The sequence below is a fragment of the Lagopus muta genome, chromosome Z (assembly GCF_023343835.1).
Source record: "Lagopus muta isolate bLagMut1 chromosome Z, bLagMut1 primary, whole genome shotgun sequence".
NCBI lineage: Eukaryota > Metazoa > Chordata > Aves > Galliformes > Phasianidae > Lagopus > Lagopus muta.
Window position 1 is genome coordinate 54985858 of NC_064472.1, and position 19906 is coordinate 55005763.

Genomic DNA, 19906 nt, shown 5'->3' on the forward strand with positions numbered 1-19906 from the left:
GTGTTAAAGAAACACTTGTCTACTTGCAAAGAAGCAGTTGAACACAACATTTCAGGAAAGAATTCTCTAGTCAGTATTGCCCAAGAGCCAGAAAGGAAAGTTGTGTACTACAAGGTCAAAACAATAAAGCTGAATGCTATTTACTATGCTTCAAATAATAAACAGGCAGTCTTAAGCAATTCAAGTTGTTCGCTGCTCATGAGGCAAAATTTCTCAGGTGGGCATACACCACTAAAATACTTAGGTCTTTTGCTGTCCAATCAAACAGTTCAAGAAAACGACAGTTTTCATGCAAAGAATTAACACTAGCTGTAGCAGAAAAAAATAAAATAAAATAAAATCACCATACTAGAATGTCATTATTATTATCATGACAATATTAATTATAGCTACTTTTAAAAACAGATAGTTTCAGGTAGTGTGCAATCTTTACAATTAATTCCAAAATAAGTACTGTTCACATATTTCTCTCAAGATCCAAGAGACCACTCACACCGACCTTATATTTGGAGAAGGAGATTGAAATATGAGCATAAAGAACAGCTCTCTTCAGAAACAGAATCAAAGGGGATTGCCTACCCAAGTTTTAGACTTCTTTTTCCACTCACGACTCCAAAGCATCTTCAAGACTTAGTTGACAGGGTAGAAAATGTCAATATTGAATAAAAACAAACACTGTTGACATTCCAACCAACCATTCTATTCCCAGATTCTTATATTAAAAATATATATATATATAAAATAAAAGCATGTAGCCTTTGCGCTGTTAGCAAGCCATGCTTTGATATTCACATATCAGGGTGGATATCCTACACAGATAACGCCATCTGAAAACAATAACGATACAAAGTAAAGTAAATCCTGCATGCAGTGTGTATCAAAAAGGATCCTTCTGAATAGCTCAGCTTTTCACTAGGAAATTCCACCCTATTTTTGCCACATATTAAAGAAACTGCAGTGGCAGATACACGTGTTTGTATTTTCCATCTGTGCCCTACACATTCACCATCAGTCAAAAATCTTGCTACTTTACTCAGCAATCACTTGTAAGAGGCACTAAAAGGTCACATCATTCATCCTACTACACTCATTCAACAAAACTGCCTTCTGATCCTGGCAAGCTCACGCTTAGAACCAACACACTATTCAGACTTAACATTTGCAGTAAGATTGTGACATTTGTATTGTTTTAATTAACATAAATGAATATCGCACAAAATATGTAAAGCTTTGCGCTTCGTATTCCTAAATTCATTTCCAAGAACCCTTGATATTTGAGTGTCTTACTTTTATTTATACACAACAGAGAAAAGTTTCAGCCATAGCTGCACCTTAAGAGTAATCTGCCCTTGAGAAAAGAGGCAGCAGTTAGATGGATAGGGTGGTGTGGTTTTTTTAATTTTTTTTTTTTTATCCTCTGTACCATCTGCAAACAAAATCTTCTAATAGGATTTTTAAAAGCCTCTGGACGTCCCCTGAAGGACATTCAGCTTGCCTGACAAGTCACAGCTACAATAAGTAACCCATTTTACCTACAAAAGTGGACTGCAATTTGTGTTTCAAAAAGACAACTTGAAAAGCCATAGCATAACAGGTATGTAGAAAGTTACCAAGAAGAATTCAGTCTTCAGTAGTCTTAACTTGGCTCAAAAACACTAGCTTTTTGTAGGGAAAAAACAGAAAAAGAAAAACAAAGAAAGCATTAGGAAAGTTATTTTAAATAAAAAGTGCCTCTGGAAGCAATTAAAAAGATACTACTTATCAACTGGCACTTTAACCACTCAGCAAACTAGTACAGTAAGAAATTACTCATCTTTAGGATAATGTCTCTGGTAGGCTCTCCCCACCTCTAATTCAGGGCTTGCTACAACCCAAGCCAATACCTGTTTGCTGTTTTCTTCTCATTTGCTTCCTTGTACTCCGGATTTCCACTTGAACTTCTTCCTTAGTTTCACAACCCTTAATCATCATCTTTGACCCTGGTGTGTCTATGGCTCTGTACTGGCTACTCCCTGTGCACACTACACACTTATACTTCTATTCAGATACCAGTTTCCATTCTTCAGCAACAGAAATTATGAGTCTGTGCTAAACATAAGCTTTAACAAGTGTTGATTGTCCTGCAGTCTAGAAACGATGCTTTGTTTCCATAAATCAGCAGTTCTAATAATTTGCAGCTTTCCTCAAGACAGATGAAAATCCTTCAACATTTGGCAAGGCAGGAAGTTTAAATAAAAGAGGGGAACAATTTAAAAATACATATTTTCGCTCTTTAAATAAAGCTTTCATTATTTATGCTATGCTACCTGTGGATCCCCTATGGCTAAGAAAGCACAGGACTGCACACCACTGCAGCAGTGCAGAGAACCAGAAATGCTGTCAGACAAAATGGACCACAGGCAATAAAAAGCTCCACAAGTTAACTAGCAGGTTGGGAAAGCTTTCCTGCCCTCAACAGCTGATTTCACTCCCAATTTCAATGGTTTAAGAGTTATTTGCTTAAGAATCCAAATGAGCGCTGAGAAGTCTGTGCAAGAACAATTTCAAGAATGGCTAGCAAACTCAATAGTTCCCAAAAACAAATGAGAATGTGAGAAACACAAGCCAATGACTTAGGCCCAGGCAAGGATTTCAGTGAACAGTATTATATTTCACTTTTGCAACAGCATGTGTTCTGCAAGCAGGAGTGCCTGCTGTAAGAAAAATGAGCTCTTGTACCTCCTAGTTCCCAATGCTGAGTCCCATGCCTGCTGCCAGGTTCACATTCTTCACATGCACATCCTCTAGGTAGTCCCCTGTTTCTCCAAGCAAACAGAATCCAAAAGATAGCAAGCTAGTATCTCCCCTTCACATATCTGCCTAACAACTTTGTTTCCTCTTGTGCAGTTCTGGGTGCTGATGTAAGTCTCCCAGCCTTTAATTTGGTAGCCCACCCTCCACCCAGCGACCTTCCCAAGGGAGGTGAGCACAAAAATTAACAGGCCAGCCAGACTCTCCATTTATCTCTCAAGAATGCACATGCTCCATTCTTTAACCACTGACAAAATCTTGTCTCAAAGGTTCCGAGGTATGTCCTTCTGGCATAACACCCTATTACTTACACTAAAACAATACGTTCCCTCCCACAAGAACTGCTGGGTTTAGCACAGTTTTACAACAACATCTTCATTCCAAACCTAGAAAGCTCAGTGTATAAAGGTGGGCTTACTTTCACTGGAGAGAAGTGAGAAGAATTTAAACTTCTTCAGTCAAATTCAGAGCTACACTGTTGCAAGTAAGCAAGTGTTCATATGTAAATGCAAAACAGAAAAGACCATTTTCTTGACATTCCTTCTATCCAACCACTTCAAAGCACATTCAGATGCCTCTCCCTGCTTCTTCTCTCCCTCGCATTTCCAAAGAACACCTTTGCAGGACTAGGCTGTGGGAGAAATCTGAATATAGATTTCTCCTGCATACGTTAATATAATTCCTTACAGTTACCAGCACAGCACAAAACCAGTGGTTATACTTTCACTATACTTTCACTGTAATTGATGTACTTACTGGAGGGCATCACTCCTGTTGGGCAGTTGAGTGCTTATGTGCATGTTTTTAAGTAAGTGCACAAAAGAAGTAAAATATGAGGCATGTCAGACCAATATTACAGACACAAGAAATTACAGAGAACACACAGAATGGCGAAAACAACCTCATAACAGAAGCCACAGAACACTGATTACTCTGACACAGTCTGAAGCAAAAAAGACATTTAAAAAAAAGCACAAAAGATAATTGGATGTTGAAAGTCAGGTATCAAAGAATTTCTTTAAAGACACAATGTCTCCTGCAATGTGAAATGTGGGGGGAATATGACTGAAGTAAGACACCAAATAAGAATATGTGCAGTATTATGTGTATATAATACATATACATACATACATATGCACGTATGCTTGTGTACATATATGCACACATAATCAAGCTGTGCTTAAGCAGCAAAGACGTGAATGAGATCAGGATAATCATAGAATTTGCCATCAAAGAGGATGTTGCAACCTGGGAGAAAGGCAGCAGAAAAATCCTACAATCTTGTTGTGATCAGATCACGTTTCAGGAAGACAAAGATGAAGCTATCACTGAGGTAACCCAATGACTAACTGTTCTGAAAAACATCACTGCCTGAAAAGGTGAAGCAGGGAGACATTAGATTCTGTTATTTTAGCTAGTAGTTTAATGAACATACAGGTTAGAAAAACACTGATGTAGTTCAGTTCGGGTAGCTAAGGAGAAAAAAAGTAAAGAGGCCCCACATATCTCAGTCCAAAACAAAGCTTGAGAAGACACAGGACAGACCGAGCGCTCCATCAAAATCTCTACATCAGTAGTCATGATGTAGGGTGATCTTTTCAAGTTACTAGTCTAACTTCAGAATTCCAGGAATACACAAACAGTGATCAGAAAGCCATGCAAAGACAATATTTTAAAGCAATGCCCACAGTCAGAAAAGTAAGATATGTGAACAAAGCCAGTCTGGCTCAAGAGAAGGCTTTCAAGATGAGGCTCCCAGAGCTCCTGGAAAGTTCAAAATCATGACAAACTGTTTGTTACCTGCATTTTCAAATAATGATAGATTCAACAGTGACTTAAAATTCTTGTGCTTTAGCATTTTGTTTTATTCTGTTCTACTTGCAGCCAAAATACCAGAAAATAAGACGAAAGAACTGAAATCATTTTTAAACAGAGATACACATAAAACATTTTGACATTCCTTCTTAGAAGGCAATTATTTTCTTTTAGTTATTTCTTACCTTCAATCCAGTTCCAACAAAACACCTGGTTATCCATTTGCAGTCACTGAGAATAAGCTCTCACATTTCCTAGACTAGAAACTGACGCTTCTTTTTCTACCCCATAGAGAATACAAAACAATTTTGACTTTAGAGAGCTGTTTCTAAACAATCAGGTCTACATTTTAAAAGGATTTAAAAGTGCAGTCTCAGACACTTGAGCAATTGGCCCAATCCCCCTTTCAGCAGTTAATTCTATGCTTCAATGAGATGACTTTTCAGACCAACTGGTTTCACTACTCTGCTGAAAGTTTTGCTAGGCTACAGTACTGCCAGGCACACAGACACAAAACATGTACAAAGGCTTCACCACAGCTTTCACCATTAAATTCAGTACGTGACCTTACATGCTGTGTAAGTTCACAACCTAAATCTACCCCAGTACTTCCCCTTAACAAACACACTGCACTTGTTAGACCTCATCCTCTAATGCTTAGTCGCCTTTCTCTATCCAACCCACCTTCCAAATTTTGAGTAGTTACCACAGCAACTGCACACTCTTTAAAAAGATTTCTTCCCTAAGAGCATGTTGACATCATATTAGAAAATTTAATAAAATTTAAGATTCAACTTCCACAGAACAGTTGTTAGGCTGATGAAACAAACGCTGGCATGCATGAATATCTGAATTAGTCTGTTGCTAGTTATTTCAGAAGCACAGATTTCTATTTGTTTTTGAGCACAGAATCTGGAAAAAAAAAAGAAAGTAATTAGCTCTGCAAGGCATGGAACTGGTTAACTTTTATTTCTCTTGGACTTTCCACATGATACATTCATATCTTCCTACTTCTGAAACAGCTACTGTGCTTCTTGCAGTATAAACATGCCCTCATTTTGCCCCCCACTTTTTCTCACCCTTTGTAAGATTTCTGGCATCTCAGAATAAATCAGCTCTTGCCACAGCCCTTTTTCTTGCAGTGGCAGTTCGACCTCAGGTGTTCATTAACTCACAGGAATGTAAAAGCTTTGAATTAACTGGCAATCCTGAATTAGCTACCAGTACCAACCTGGCTGAAGTTGGGACAATGATTTTGAAAGTTATTTGGGGGAGAACAAGTATTGCTCTGAAGGAAATAAATGTAGGCAATTTGTGCCAAAGCTTTTTCTTTTGAAACATTAATAACCATCTGTTTATCTGTTAATCTGTAGATCATTGCAAAAGGATCATATAAATGAACTTCTCAAATATCTACAATTCATTTAATTTCTCTACTGCTCTGCAGAGTCTCTGTAGAAAGAAAAAAAAAAGAGGAATATTCACTGTTATCCTTTTCAGACTGTTTCAGTAATACTAAGAGGGTATTGAAATTTTGGACTGCAAGTATTTCAGGTTGTTTTTCTCTCTAAATGAAAGGATAGCTTTCATTGTACTTTAATAAATCCCCAGGGTCATTATTAGTGATGTGGCAGTCTAAGATCACTTGTTACAAAATCTAACCTAAGAGCGATATTGATCTAACCACAACCCCTTTGAATTCTCTGTTTTTTATCACTTTGCTTTAACATCTAGATTCAGAGTATGCGCAACTGCAGCTGACTGCAGGAGAGCAAGCAGAAGTAACAGCTGCTGGAAGCTGTATTTGTATTTGCAAATGAAGGAATTCAGAAATGGCTGTGTAGCTGAGCACCTATTTACACAGAATACAGTCACAGCACTCACAAAGCACTAATACACAGCACTTGGAGGCAAAAAAGACACTCATCCTGACCAGGTCCTTTTGTGGGAAACAACTACTGTGTCCTGCAGAGCCAGCTCTCTCCTGAAAGAAGATCAACCAATTATCAGTTTATCTGAATTGCACAATGGGCATTTGTACAGTCACTCTACATCTGCAGTAGAACTATAATGCTCCAGAATATCTAAAGCCAGGTGCAATACCACACATAGCAAAAAATGGCACCCAAGGCATAGCCCACTCCTGAGTTCTCCTCCAGAGCACCAAGTCAAACAGCTTGCTACCAAAAACACATCCTGTCCAGAAGCTGTCCAACAAGCTATTTTTCAAATATGCTCACACTGCCAGAAAAAAAAAAATCTTCAAACATTTGTCCGTTACAAATAGTGTTTCCTAACTAACTAATTACCAGGCAAGGCGCATTTCTTGGATCATTTTATGTATCATTTTATTTATGAGCTAAATAACAGGCCTATTCATATGCTGGCCTTTACCATGAAGCAAGCTTTGTGGAAAAATACAAATCACAGCCTGAACAGGCGACCAGTCCATGAGAAAGGGCAGTTGTCAGCTCGGAAACACAAGTAAACTGCTTCTAGCTTCATCACGCTGATAGAAGGAACTTGTTTGTGAGAAACTGCCCTATAGTTGTAAGTATCCTTGCTTTCTGTGAGCTACCTTGCTTACCCTGATACATCATGCTTTGCTGTCTCCTGCTGTTGTATACATCTGGCCACATTATCAAGGGAGTTGTGTGGACATCTTGCTCGCTGCCACTGGTATGCACTGGAGGAAATCTGAGGGAAGACACTGCACTGGCCAGCCTCCCCCAGTAACATCATTACCTCTCTATTCAATTGATTAGTATTAACTTGCTTCTGTGTACTTTCTTTGTTATTGGTAAACCTTATGCAGAAGCACTGATGCTTTTGAATGCAACCTATAAAAAAGGTGAAACAAACAAAAAAAAGTTTTTTACTGCAAGAACATAAATCTGTGGTTTACCAGACAGCATGGCACTTTTGTGTCTGAGGTACAGCACACCTTTCTACACTGTTCAGCTGTTTACATGAACAACTAGCATTAACTGTTCGTTGTTCGACCAAAATTTCTTTCACTTCTCTGAACAGATCCTGATTCTTGAACTGAAATGGAAGAAGAGATGAGTCTTGACCTCATTAATAGCTCAGTACATTTCTAGATCACTCTACTTTGGAAGCTAACACCAAGAAAGAAAGAATTTTCCCACTCTATAAACAGTTGCCTCATTTTGACATAATTAAATAAAGTATCCAGTCTTCCAGATAGTTCTCCCTCTTCACAATGAATCCAAACTGCAATGAATAAGTAGGCTATATCCAAAATTAATGCTACCAATAGAAGTGTTTTGTCCTTCCAAACTCTCTCAGGTGGGATTTGGGAAAAGCTCATATAGATTTCCTGCTCAGTAATGAATGGGAAGCTTGCAGAGGTATTAAAAGTGCCATATGGGTATATCACGGCCTTGTGCCAGTTTGTTAGCTTCCTGTTGATACTACATATCTCTCCTGGTTTATTTGCCTTCTCACTTGTTATTTCACTCCTCTGTTCCATGGGACTACCTGGGAGAAGGCTGTAGGGAACAGGATAGATGAGAGCTTTAGGAACAACATCATATCCTGAAGTATCAGTACCTTTTGTTGGTCTGTCTCAGTGTGGAGGGGACATTTGAACAGCTCAAAGGCTGTGCAAAACTATCTGTGAAATCAGTGAATCCCAGCAGAAGGGCCTGCTGCTGAAATGCAGGCACACGTGGCACACATGGCAGGTGCACTGCTGACCAGAGGCTGCGCACCGTGGAGCTGGAGCATCTGTCGCAACAAGAGCATCTGCCCTGTGCCACACTTCCCTGCTCCCAGGTCTTCATGGAGAGAGCAGTCACATCTGCAGTGGGCCATCTGTGATGATTTATGTTTACAAGGAATCCCCAATATTTATAAATACTTGGGATTTTTTTCTAGCTGTGACTGCTAGAGAAACACAGAATTCATGAATTAGGCAGTTACACTTGTCTGTGTGTGAATTTACTCTGGTAAATAGAAGGTACACAAGGAGACAGTGAAGATGTCTCAGCCCCTTACATCTTTGACTCCACGACTGTTGGCCTTCCCAGTGGCACCTACTTTGGCAAGGTGGGGGTTGTACTCTTCTCCTGGTAACTAGCAAAAGGATGAAAAAGAATGGTGCAAAGTTGCTCCCGGGGATGTTCAGGTTGGATATGAGGAAAAGCTTCACTGAAGAGCGGTCAGGCGTTGGAGTAGGCTGTCCAGTCATTGCCCCTGGAGGTATTCAAGGAACACAGGGATGCGGTACTAAGGAAGATGGTTCAGTGGGCAACATTGTTGGTAGGTGGATGGTTGGAATAGACCATCTAAGGGGTCTTTTTCAGCCTTAATGATTCTATGACTTTCATTTTGGAAGTTAAAACACACATGATAACCATCACACAAGTAGACAAAGCGCATCCTTCTTGAGGATGAATGGAAACTCTAATGAGTCAGACATTACTTCATGAAAAGGAGAGGATTTGTCTGCATATACAGCCAATCTAATAGATAATAGATAACTGATCTGAGAAAGTATGTAAAACATCTGAATATGAAATTAGGATCTAGGGTATTGCTTCATATTTTCAAAGAAAAGCATTAGTAGCTCGTAACCTGTTAAAATAGTGCATAAAGGGACTCCTACTGAGAGGGAGTGAAAAGATATGCCCATTTTCTAAAGCCTTCACACATAACAAACAGAGCCTAAGCCTCCGACAATATGGAAGTTGACGCAAGCTATCTCTAGGAAGAATTAAGTCTGATTATTTTAAGCTCTTCTATTACTCGGAAGATTGGATGATTCTGTTCCTAAAAAATAAACACACTCAGTTCTTCACACATAAAGCATCTGAGAGAAAGAACTATCTCAAGTGAACTAGCTCTCTACATAAAATTTTCATGTGATAAAAACGTGTTGCCAAAGTAAAGTCCTGAAGTGCTAAATTTGTCCGCAATGACTTCATGACTTCATCAACTACAGAAACACTAACACACTTAAAATGTTCAACATTACCTGCTGATTTCCTGAGCAGCACTTAAAATTGTTCAGATAAAATACCCAACAGTATAGAACTGCAGCCACACAACAGCCAAACACAGATTCTGACAATTCCCTCAGGTTCACGTTATAGCTGATTTATTATGCAGCAATATACTAGTACTCCTTCATTATTTGAGTAGGTACAGAAAACTCAGACTCTTGTAATCACTATGAGTTCACCTGAAAGGTGGAATCATAGAATCACAAAATCACCAGTGTAGGAAAAGGCCTTTAAGATCATCAGTTCAACTGCCCACCTGTCACCAAAATGTCCCACTAAACCATGTCCCTCAGTACAATATCTAAATGATGCTGTAGCAATAAAAACACCTCCATAATCACAAAGAAATTCTTAGTAGTGACCTTGATACAGTCCCACACCACATCCTCGTCTGCAAATTGGAAAAGACTGGGATTTGAAGATCTTACTATTCAGTGGATAAAGAATTGGTTGGATGGCTGCAGTGAGAGGGCTGTGGTCAGTGGCTCTACAACCAGTTGGAAGCCAGTGACGTATCCCCCAGGGAGCAACACCTGGGGGTCCTGGCAGACAAAAAGCTGGACGTGAGCCAGCAGTGTGTTGGGCCTGGAGCATCTCTCCTATGAGGAAAGGCTGAGTGAACTGGGTCTGTTCAGCCTTGAGAAAAGGAGACTGAGAGGGGACCTGATCCAGGCCTATAAATATCTAAGGTGTGGGGGGCAGAATGGCGAGGCCGGACTCTTTTCAGTGGTGAGTGGAGACAGGACAAGGGGAAACGGCCAGAAACTGCAGCATAGGAAGTTCTGCACAAACATGCACAAGAACTTCTTTACAGTGAGGTGACGGAGCACTGGAACAGGCTGCCCAGGGAGGTTTGGAGTCTCCTTCTCTGGAGATGTTCAAGACCTGCCTGGATGCCGACCTGTGCGACCTACTGTAGGGAACCTGCTTTGGCAGGGGGGTTGGACTCGATGATCTCTGGAGGTCCCTTCCAACCCCTACAATTCTGTGATTCTGTGTTCCGTGGAAGCAGTGTGCAGTCTGGAAGGCCAACAGTATGGGCTCATCAACAGAGGTGTGGCAGCAGGGAGAGGGAGGAGATTGTCCCTCTCTGCTCTGCTCTTGTGAGGCCTCACCTGGAGTACTGCATCCAGGCGTGGGGCCTCCAGCACAAAGAAGATGCAAAGCTGCTGGAGTAGATCCAGAGGAGAGTCACAAATTGATGAGAGCTGGCGCACCCCTGGCCAGGGTTACCTATTAGGTTAGATATTAGGAGGACATACGTCACTTGAGTAGAGGCCCTGGCACAGCTGCCCAGAGAAGCTGCGGTGCCCCATTGCTGAAGGCTTTCAAGGCCCCATTGGATGTGGCCCTGGGCAGCCTTAGCTGTGGGAGTGGCAGCTCTGCCCATGGCACAGGGCTGGAACTGGGTGAGCCTCGCGCTGCCTTCCAGCCCAAACCTTTCTGTGACTCTAGACTTGGCCTGATCTGTCCTTGAGGGTTAGCAGTTGGACTCCTACTGCAAAAAGCCTGCCAATACAGCTTCTCCAGGCAGACAAACTTGGAAATGCCCATTATTTACACAACAGAAGGTAGGCCTCCCATTTCCAGGGGAAAGGGAGAACGGCACTGCAGTACTATTACAGAAGTCGCAAATGCTACCACAAGTGGCAGTCAGTCATCTCTAAAAAGAAATGAAAACAGTACGCGGTGTTCTTTGCAAGTGCCCTCCACAATGATACTATTCTCAGCATAATGTAAGCCAATCCAAACTCCTCTAGGCTACACCAAAAAGAACTGTGTTACAAACTATGCAAGTTACAGTGGTGGTTCATTTCATACATATTTCTGTGCTACTTCTACTATGATCTCACTTATTTTTCAAGACACTGTGAAGCAAATGCTAGCTGAACTTCTGGGACCTGCACCCAAATTTGCCTAATGGCTCCAGATCACCAACCATTATCCAAGGCCTTGTTCCCAGAAAAGATGTTCAGAGATCCAACTACAAAAAGGAAGAGGTTCCTGATAGTTTAATATGGCTGTAATGTTATGCACTAAAAGGTAATGAAGTTACACTGTACTTCAGAACTTCCACACCTGCTGTTTCATTAATATTCTCATACACACCACACAGTATTTACAAGTTTTCAATATAATGTAAGTGAAAACAAAAGCACATAAGACAGTGCTTATATTATAGATGGCGTAATATGCTTACACTGGAAATTCATACTTTGAGACTTCATTTATGAATCTGACACTCACTGTGCAGTATATCATATTACATTCGTTTTCAGTCGACTCATATTTAACACTGCTTCTAAAACCCCCTTGGTGACATCGCTTCCATTATAGGCTACAACTTAAATATTTATCTTACAATGTAACACAGCTGTTTTAAAAAGAGCTGACACGATCAGCACACCTGCTGATATTTTAAATTTCAAAAATACAGCCATCCAGAGACAAAACCTCAGTTTTTAACTCTCGAAATATTTTGTTCTTGTTTCTTCTCTTCAAGAAATTAGTGAAGTACTTATTTGAAAGCAGCAGTAAGTCGAGACATTTCAAAAATACCACAGTAATATTTTTCATGTAAGTAAAATACGCATTTCAGAGCATGCTTGGTATTTCCATGGGGCTTTATAATCAATAAAAAGTAATTACGCCATAAAAGAAAGCTCATTTTAAAGATAGTGTACACCAAGTTAGTTCTTCCACATGGATTTTGTTATTTGTCCATTAACCTATTGAGCAGTTTCTCAGATTTTACGATGGAGATTGCGACTCTCAAATTATCATTTATTTTTAAAACTTTGGAATAGTAAAACTTTGCACAGCTACAGCACACGCTTAGCTTCCAAAGAAGATAGCTTTGTCACAACATGACACCAGCAGTAGAACGTGGCACTCAGCAGAATCCCCAAATGCGTGGCTTCTACGGGAAAGTAAGAAAATGCTGCCCATTTCTGTGCACTCTGTTGTAAGCAATTTGATTTAAAAGAACTTCTCCTTTCTGCAGTATCTAAAGCTGAAATTCAAGACCAAACTCAACACACCTCTTTAAGAGCTCATGACCTGGTTGTTCTTTTTTTTGTTGTTGTTGTTTTGTTTTAATTATTATTACTGCATTTACAATCCCTGCAGAAGAGCTTCCTATCTTTTGAATGCACAGACCCACTTAGTAAAGAGTTCTGCAAGCTGAGAGAATCATACTGGCATGTGCCAACACAAACACAGTTCTGGAACAAAAAATTATGACTCTACACTAAACACTAGGAACTAACTCTTGCATATATACATTGGTCACCTACACTATTTCGTATCACTGCATATGGAAGCAGAAAGACAGAGCTGTAGCAGAAATTGCTAAGCCTTTGGGAATATTCAACCATACTTCAAAGGTTATCATCAGCACTAGCTTCCCCTCACAGACAGCAAGAAAATGTTGAGCTTATATGGATTCTTCCGTAACAAGTCCTGACTTACAGGTTCCAGAACAGGAATGAAAACCACTCAGGATTACAATAAGAGGGCAGTCTGAGGACTGCCCCAATGTCTGAGGACACTAAAGCGCATTAAACTAATAAGAACCAACATTAAGAAGGCTCTACTTCTTATATGGAAGAAAGAGCAGGAGAATAAAAAGGCAAATAATGCATCAGGTACTTACTTCATCACAAAAACACATTTCCTTGTGTGTAAGCAATTATTTTGCAGTTCTTCATAGCAAACTAGGGGGAGCCTGTGATGGAATTCCCAAGTCCTAAGGATTATAGCCTTGTACAAAACACTTCAATGGATTTCCTGTTTAGTTTCTACAGATACAAAAACAACATTCAGAGTTCCCTTTCTCAGTCAAATAAATCATCTGGAGAGCAGCAACAGTGGCTCCAATACAAAAAAAAAAAAAAAAAATTCCAGGCCAGAGTTCATTTGTGCTGTAAACAGCTGCTTAATTACATCATATTTATTAAGAGAGGATGAGAGGATGTCAGGCATAAGTCACCACATTCCCTTTGTCATTACGCTCCACTTCACTCCAGTAGTATTACTGGCTCAAACAGCTACAGCTAGAAACTATTAAACATATGTTAGAACTTCAACTTTCTTATAGGGTGCAATCATCTCCTATTCTTGCAGTGCACTGCATGTTGGGTGTTAGTAAAGCAAAAGAAAAAAAATTGTGAAATGGTGAAGATGGACTTGAAAGGGAAGATTCTGCATATGAACGCTTTTTTTCCTTCTTAAAACACTCTTAAGGCTGTTTTTAAACTGTACAGTTTTATTCCCCATTACAAATCTATTTATCTAAAATATTTTTTAAAAAGGGAGAGAGAAATGGCCCAGGGATAAGAGGCTATTAAATGCAATGAAATTCACTCACTTTCTAAGCCTGTTAAAGTGACTAGAAAGCCTATTCACCAACTCAAACTTGCTCTGTGCAATTTATGCATAAACAAACTCTCTGAATAGTTTCATCAAATATAGGTACAAATTTGCAATCAGTTCAGCCAGTGGGTATAAGTAATCTGGCAACACCCTGCTTCATCACTGACTTTCAGAAGCAAACTGCAGGATTTATACAACCGCCCCGATTCTTCAAGTGAGAAAGATCCAAATACAAAATGAAACACACAGTTTCAAGTTGGTTCACTAGTTCTGATTTTCACAGACAAAATAACTGATGTTCAAATGAACAAAAATTATAACTAGCCTAAAGGAAAAAAGCACATGCAAAGTTAATGAAAAGCTCCCTTCAGAGCTAAAAGCGTCAAGACGCCGGGAACTTCACCACATAACCACAAACACTGCCAATTCTGCATCAGGAAAAACACAAGTAGTCAGTGGCATAATCCTGAATACACCCCTTATGATTATCAACCTGGAGGTTTGGCAGCTGACAGCAATCCAGATGCCAGTTAGACTACGATAAGCTTTTAACTTAGCATTCACCATTAAGATAGCAATCTTTCCTGAAACCATTCTCTCTTTACAGAAAAATTATCTTCTAATGATGCAATACTCTATACTTGCTCTTAATCCAAGTGTTCAGCTTTTGAAGTGCTAAAAAAAAAAAAAAAAAAAAAAAGCCAGTCAAGAGTTATCAATCTCACAAATGAAATAATGTGTTACTTACACCTTTTAAGATCTGACATAACTTAAAGACAGTCTACACTCCAGAAGGAGCTAGGCCTCTGTAAAAAAATCTCAATGGATTTGAAAAGGAGTATTTGCAAGTAGCTCTGTAGTTAAAGTATTTCCTTCTATGAAAAGATCAAAAGGAATCATATGCACAGGTTGTGTAGCTGCTTGTGACAGCATTTGTAAAATGTACACCTGATGCTTCACAGGGAGTAAATGGAGTTCACAGACCAGAAATACCAGAAAAAAAAAAAAAAAAAGTAAACAGCTCCGTGAGTTGCCTGACTAAAAAGCACCATTTCTGAATCCTACTTGCATGCTTCATCCTTCATTCTGCATCTGCTTGCCAGAGACTTCATCTAGAATCAAGGTGCTGAGAAGGAAAATAAATGCTGTAACTGCTGGAAGAATTCACATCTCATTCTACTTTTAACTATAAACACCGTTAACCAGTTCATCTTCCACAATCATATTCATAGTAGCAGCGAAGCAGGCATGTCTTGATTCCCCTTGCATTTAGAAATTTGACTGCAAGATCTTCAAGCAATTGGAGCTAATGTGCAATGAATGATATATGTTGTCCATGAGAGCTCACAAGAGGCTTATGTTTCACCAGAACTATGAAAATATTATAAAAACTATGAATTCCAAATTTACTCTTTGACGCTTTGACATCAAGTGCCATAGGAAGGTTAATGGATGATCCGTCTTCTCCTTTTCTTACAGAATGTTTTTCTGGTCTTGTAAAAAAACAAGTCCACTACTAAAGCTTGTGCTATATTTAACCCACTCCTCCCTACAGCTTCCAGCAAGGTTTGAAGTAAACTTCATTTTACATGAAGTTTACAGCAAAGAAAGATGTGAAGATTAATATATATGCAAACACACACAAACACACACACACACACACACACACACACACACACACACACACAGAGCTACGAAGCACAAACACTGAGGCCACAGAGTTATTTCCCTGACCAAGCACAAACATTGATCCTACAACAGAATGCCAAAGCACATACCTAGTAACTACACTCAGCTTCTTCACTTTATCCACACAAGACCAGGAAAAGAGAAAGAATTCATAGCTCCAAGAATTCCATATTGGAGCTAACCCAAGAAAAAGCAGTTTAAGAAGATCCACTTTGTCTCACAGCTTGTCCCCTTCCACGAACTCCAGAACTCTGTATCCCTACAACAGAGATGCAAACCAGACCACTGGAGCAATCAGAATTAAACCATCATGGAAGCTTTGCAAAAGCAAACAAAATAAATAAAACAGAACCAACAACAAACAAAACAATCCACCACCAACTGTATGGATTACTTCAGTCAAACAGGTCTACAGCAGAGACTGACAGTTACGATGAGACAGAAGTGATGAACTCTTGTAGTACCTCCTGCAAATTCAATTTATCATGGACTAGTACAGTGAGACAGAAAACATCACTGAGAAGTAATGGAAAGAACTGAAAGAGCGTTGCCCCACAACTGCAAACTCATTTTTTCTAAATAGATAAAACCAAGTGTTTGATAAGGAATTTGACTATCTACTCAGAGCTTCAGCACTAAAATTCAGAAAGTGCACTTCCAAAGGATAACAACAACAAAGAGTAATGAGAAAAAAAGAATTAAAATATTGTCAGAGTTTCTTGCACAGCAGATCTATGATGAAAGAGATGCACCCAGACAGAAGCACCTTGCAAAACTCATGATGAAAACACAGTGAGGGAGGACCTTGGGCTGCAACTGCATGAAGGTATTGACAATGCAGCAGCACTGCAAGGCAAGAGATGCATTAAGGGTGAGGCTTTTTTCCACCCTTTACAAGGTTTTCATCTCAAATAAGTCACTGCACCTCTGCCTTACAACCACACTTCAAAGAAACTGCAGCATGGAGAGGATCCTAATCAATTAATAGTACACAGTTGGAAAGTTTAGCCAGCATTGCACAAGGTTTGGTCAAAAAGCTCACGGTTTAAAATGCAGAGAAACAAGTAAGCACAAAAACTTACAGCAAAGTCCACATAAATAAGTATAGAATAGCATGAGCACCTAAAGAACCATAGACCATGACAGCCATAACAGTGAGAAAGAACAAGAACTTGGGTTATGACAATAAAGAACAAATACCTATCAGAAAAGACAGTTTATCAGTAGTGAAAGAACTTTGTTGAAGCATGAAAATTGAAATAAATGGGGAAAAAAAAGCCCTGGATATTCCAGATTAAAGCACCTCAACGGGTAAGATGGCAGTGCACCAGCAGCAAACAATGGCTGAACAGGAAGAAAGCCTGGGATGGTCCTGCTGAGTTTAAGCTGACTTCACTTTTAACAGTTCAAATTTGAAAAATTAGTAAGATAGGAGAAAGATAATGAAAGGGGGGAGGGGAGAAACAACAAACAAATGGAAGTAAAAGTGCAGACAGTGGTGGGGAAAAGAAAGTAACAGCCAGAGAGTGGAGAGAAAAGAGTAAGAACAGGACAGTGGGAGCCCAGTGAGAATACAGCATCAATATGCAGATTACTGTCAATATCAAAAGCAAGAGAGGGCAAGGAGGGTAAGGAAGCAAGGGAAAAAGCAAGGGAAAAGGTAAAACAAAAACCAAAAAACAAAAGCCCAGATGTTTGGAGATAAACAGAATGAATAGGAATTTAGGGTCAGGCTAAGCAATTAAAGGCAGAAGCAGCAGAGAACAAACATGGGAATCCATCACTGAAAGTAGTAGGCTCAGTGCAGAGAAAAGGTAAACACGTCAGTTGGAATCAGGTTTGGTTTTTTGTTTGTTTGTTTTGTTTTTTGCAGCCTTTAGATTCTACAGGGAAAGAAAAACAGGAAAAAGCCTAAGGCAGAGCTCCTGACAGCCTACAAAGCAAAGGAAACAGGAAATGCACTGAAAGAAGAAAAAAAAAAAGAGGCAATTGAGCATGAAATAAGAGCTATGGAGAAGACACTAAAGAAATCTGCCTGGTTCAACAGCCAGTCACAGGTAGATGCAGTAACATCAATGAGATGAGGAGGTGGCAGTCGTGAGAAAGGACTTGGAGATGCAGAACTAGACAAGAAAATGGCTGGCAAAGCCAAAATACAAGTAATCGCCTCTCAGAAACAAGAATGAGGATTAGCAGATGAAGATCAAACAAGCTAGGGAGCTGGAGAATAAACTTAAGGAGAAATGAACTTGATAAGGTCATAAGGAATGAGGATAAGGAGTTATGATAAGGAAGACTTTGAAAGCCTAACATGAAGCTGAACAGGGAGAAACAAGATACGAGGCAACATGAAGGAACATCTGATGGATCTCAAGGAAAGCTTTGGAGGAAATAAGGGAGGGGAAGGCATAAAGGCAGGAGTAGAGGAAGCCAACATCTATTGTTAATGATAAAGGAAGGAGATGACAGACGATAGGCTGTAAAGCAGAGCTGCACTGTTGGTAGAAAGGTTTCTGCAAACAATATGCCAGAGAAAACTGTTGCTGATGAAATATTCAGCAACTAGCCTTTGATTCACATTTCCTGAGGAGATGCAGAATTGCTCTTAGTTAGGGAATTAAATAATCAACCATTCTATACAGCTCAGTTACGTAGACAGGATGCTAAGCTCAATTACTGTGCCACATCTTGCCACACACAAGGAAAGCAAATGAGAGTTCCAGCAGCATATCATCAGCATCATGAGATCTGGCGTGGAAAGGCAAATTTCACACACAAAAAAACTTAAAATAAAATGGGTTATTTGAAATCTGAGAACTTAAAACATCCAATCTTCTATTTCTCCCTGCTTTTGGTCTAACAAAAACCACAGACCTGCTTTTTCATTTAAGAAAAGAACATAAACCGAACAAGCAATTCAAATACATAAGAAACACCTTAAAGGGGAGTATGAAAAGCTTACAAGAACGAATTTTGATACAGATCATAGAAAATGAGGTTGGAAGGGACTTCAAAACATCACTTCAAAACATCTGCCTCGCTCACAGTGCTCAAAGTCCGTATCAGCCTCGCTTAAGCCACTCCTGGCAGATGTTTATCCAGCACAGTTTTAACAAACCTCAAACCACAGACTCCCCGGCAGCAGCCTGCTGCAGTGGCCTCACGATCTGAACATCTCCTCTAACATTCGTGGAAAACGACATCCTCTGTAACTCCAGACCATTTCCCCACATACCACACAAAGCTCACTGCCTCTCTCTTTGCAGCAAAATTTGCCGTACAGAGAGGATGTTGCTTCCTACTGCAACTGGACAGCTCTGCAGCGCTTTGCATGGGAAGGACAGAACCCTTATTAAAAAAAAAAAAAAAAAAAAAAAAAAAATTAAAAATACGGTAATAAAGAGGAATACTGACTGAACGGCTGACTTAAAAAACTCATCCCTGTGATGAGTCATCCGGGACGGCAAAGATAGACTTTCCAACAGAAGCAGCCCGCTGGAAGCTGGATCCAGCCACCGCAACCTGAGAGCCAACATTTACGGGCGGGCACCGTCGCGGCGTTAGTCACGATCACAACCTCAGGAAGGAGGCCGAGCAAACAGTGTGAAGTTCCGGGGGGAGCAGCGCTACACGACTGGAGGGACCCGGCGAGGGAAAGTGGCCGGGGGGTGGGGGGGACCGAGGACAGCCCCACACACCGGGAAGGGCGGCGGGAGCAGCCGGGCCCGGAGCGAGGCAGGGCCGGGGGCAAGGGCTGAGCCAGGACACGAGGAGCCCCGGGGGAAAAAGACACAGCGCGGGCGGGGGCTGCGAGGCCGGGGGCGCGGGGGGCCCCGGGCGGCGGCGGAGGGGCAGAGCGGGGCGCGGGGCGCGGGGCGCTCACCTGCGCGGCGGAGCTGCAGCAGCCCATGGCGTCCGTGCGTCCCCACCCCGGCGGTGCCTGCTAGGCGCTGGACATCCACCCGCCGCGACGGCCCGCCCCGGGGCGGTGGTGGCAGCGGCGGCGACGGGCCCTTTCAAGACAGCTTCGCTCCTTTAACGACTCCGCCGCGGCGCCCCCGCAGCCTCCCCGGCGGCGGCGGCCGCGGTCGAGGGGCGGAGCCTGAAGGCGGGGCGGGGCTTGAGGGCGGGGCGGGCCGCGAGGGCGGGGCCGGGGCACTGCAGCGCCGGGGGTACCTGCGCCACCGGCCGGCAACGCCTCCGCTTCCGCT

The 19906-nt window shown here is 41.0% G+C and overlaps 1 protein-coding gene across 3 annotated transcripts in view; it reads right to left on the minus strand.

Annotated features, from left to right (window-relative positions):
* The window catches only part of SLC44A1 (solute carrier family 44 member 1), a 69436-nt gene extending 49735 nt beyond the window's left edge, over positions 1-19701 (minus strand). For 2 of the 3 annotated variants that reach the window (XM_048931053.1, XM_048931052.1), the window contains exon 1: positions 19579-19701. In XM_048931053.1, the coding sequence (XP_048787010.1) occupies positions 19579-19605 (27 nt within the window). In that variant the 5' untranslated portion in view covers positions 19606-19701. Of the gene's footprint in view, positions 1-4790; positions 5144-19578 lie in introns of those variants that run through there. The other variant, XM_048931055.1, reaches the window with a different exon arrangement.
* Between the last annotated feature and the right edge of the window lie 205 nt (positions 19702-19906).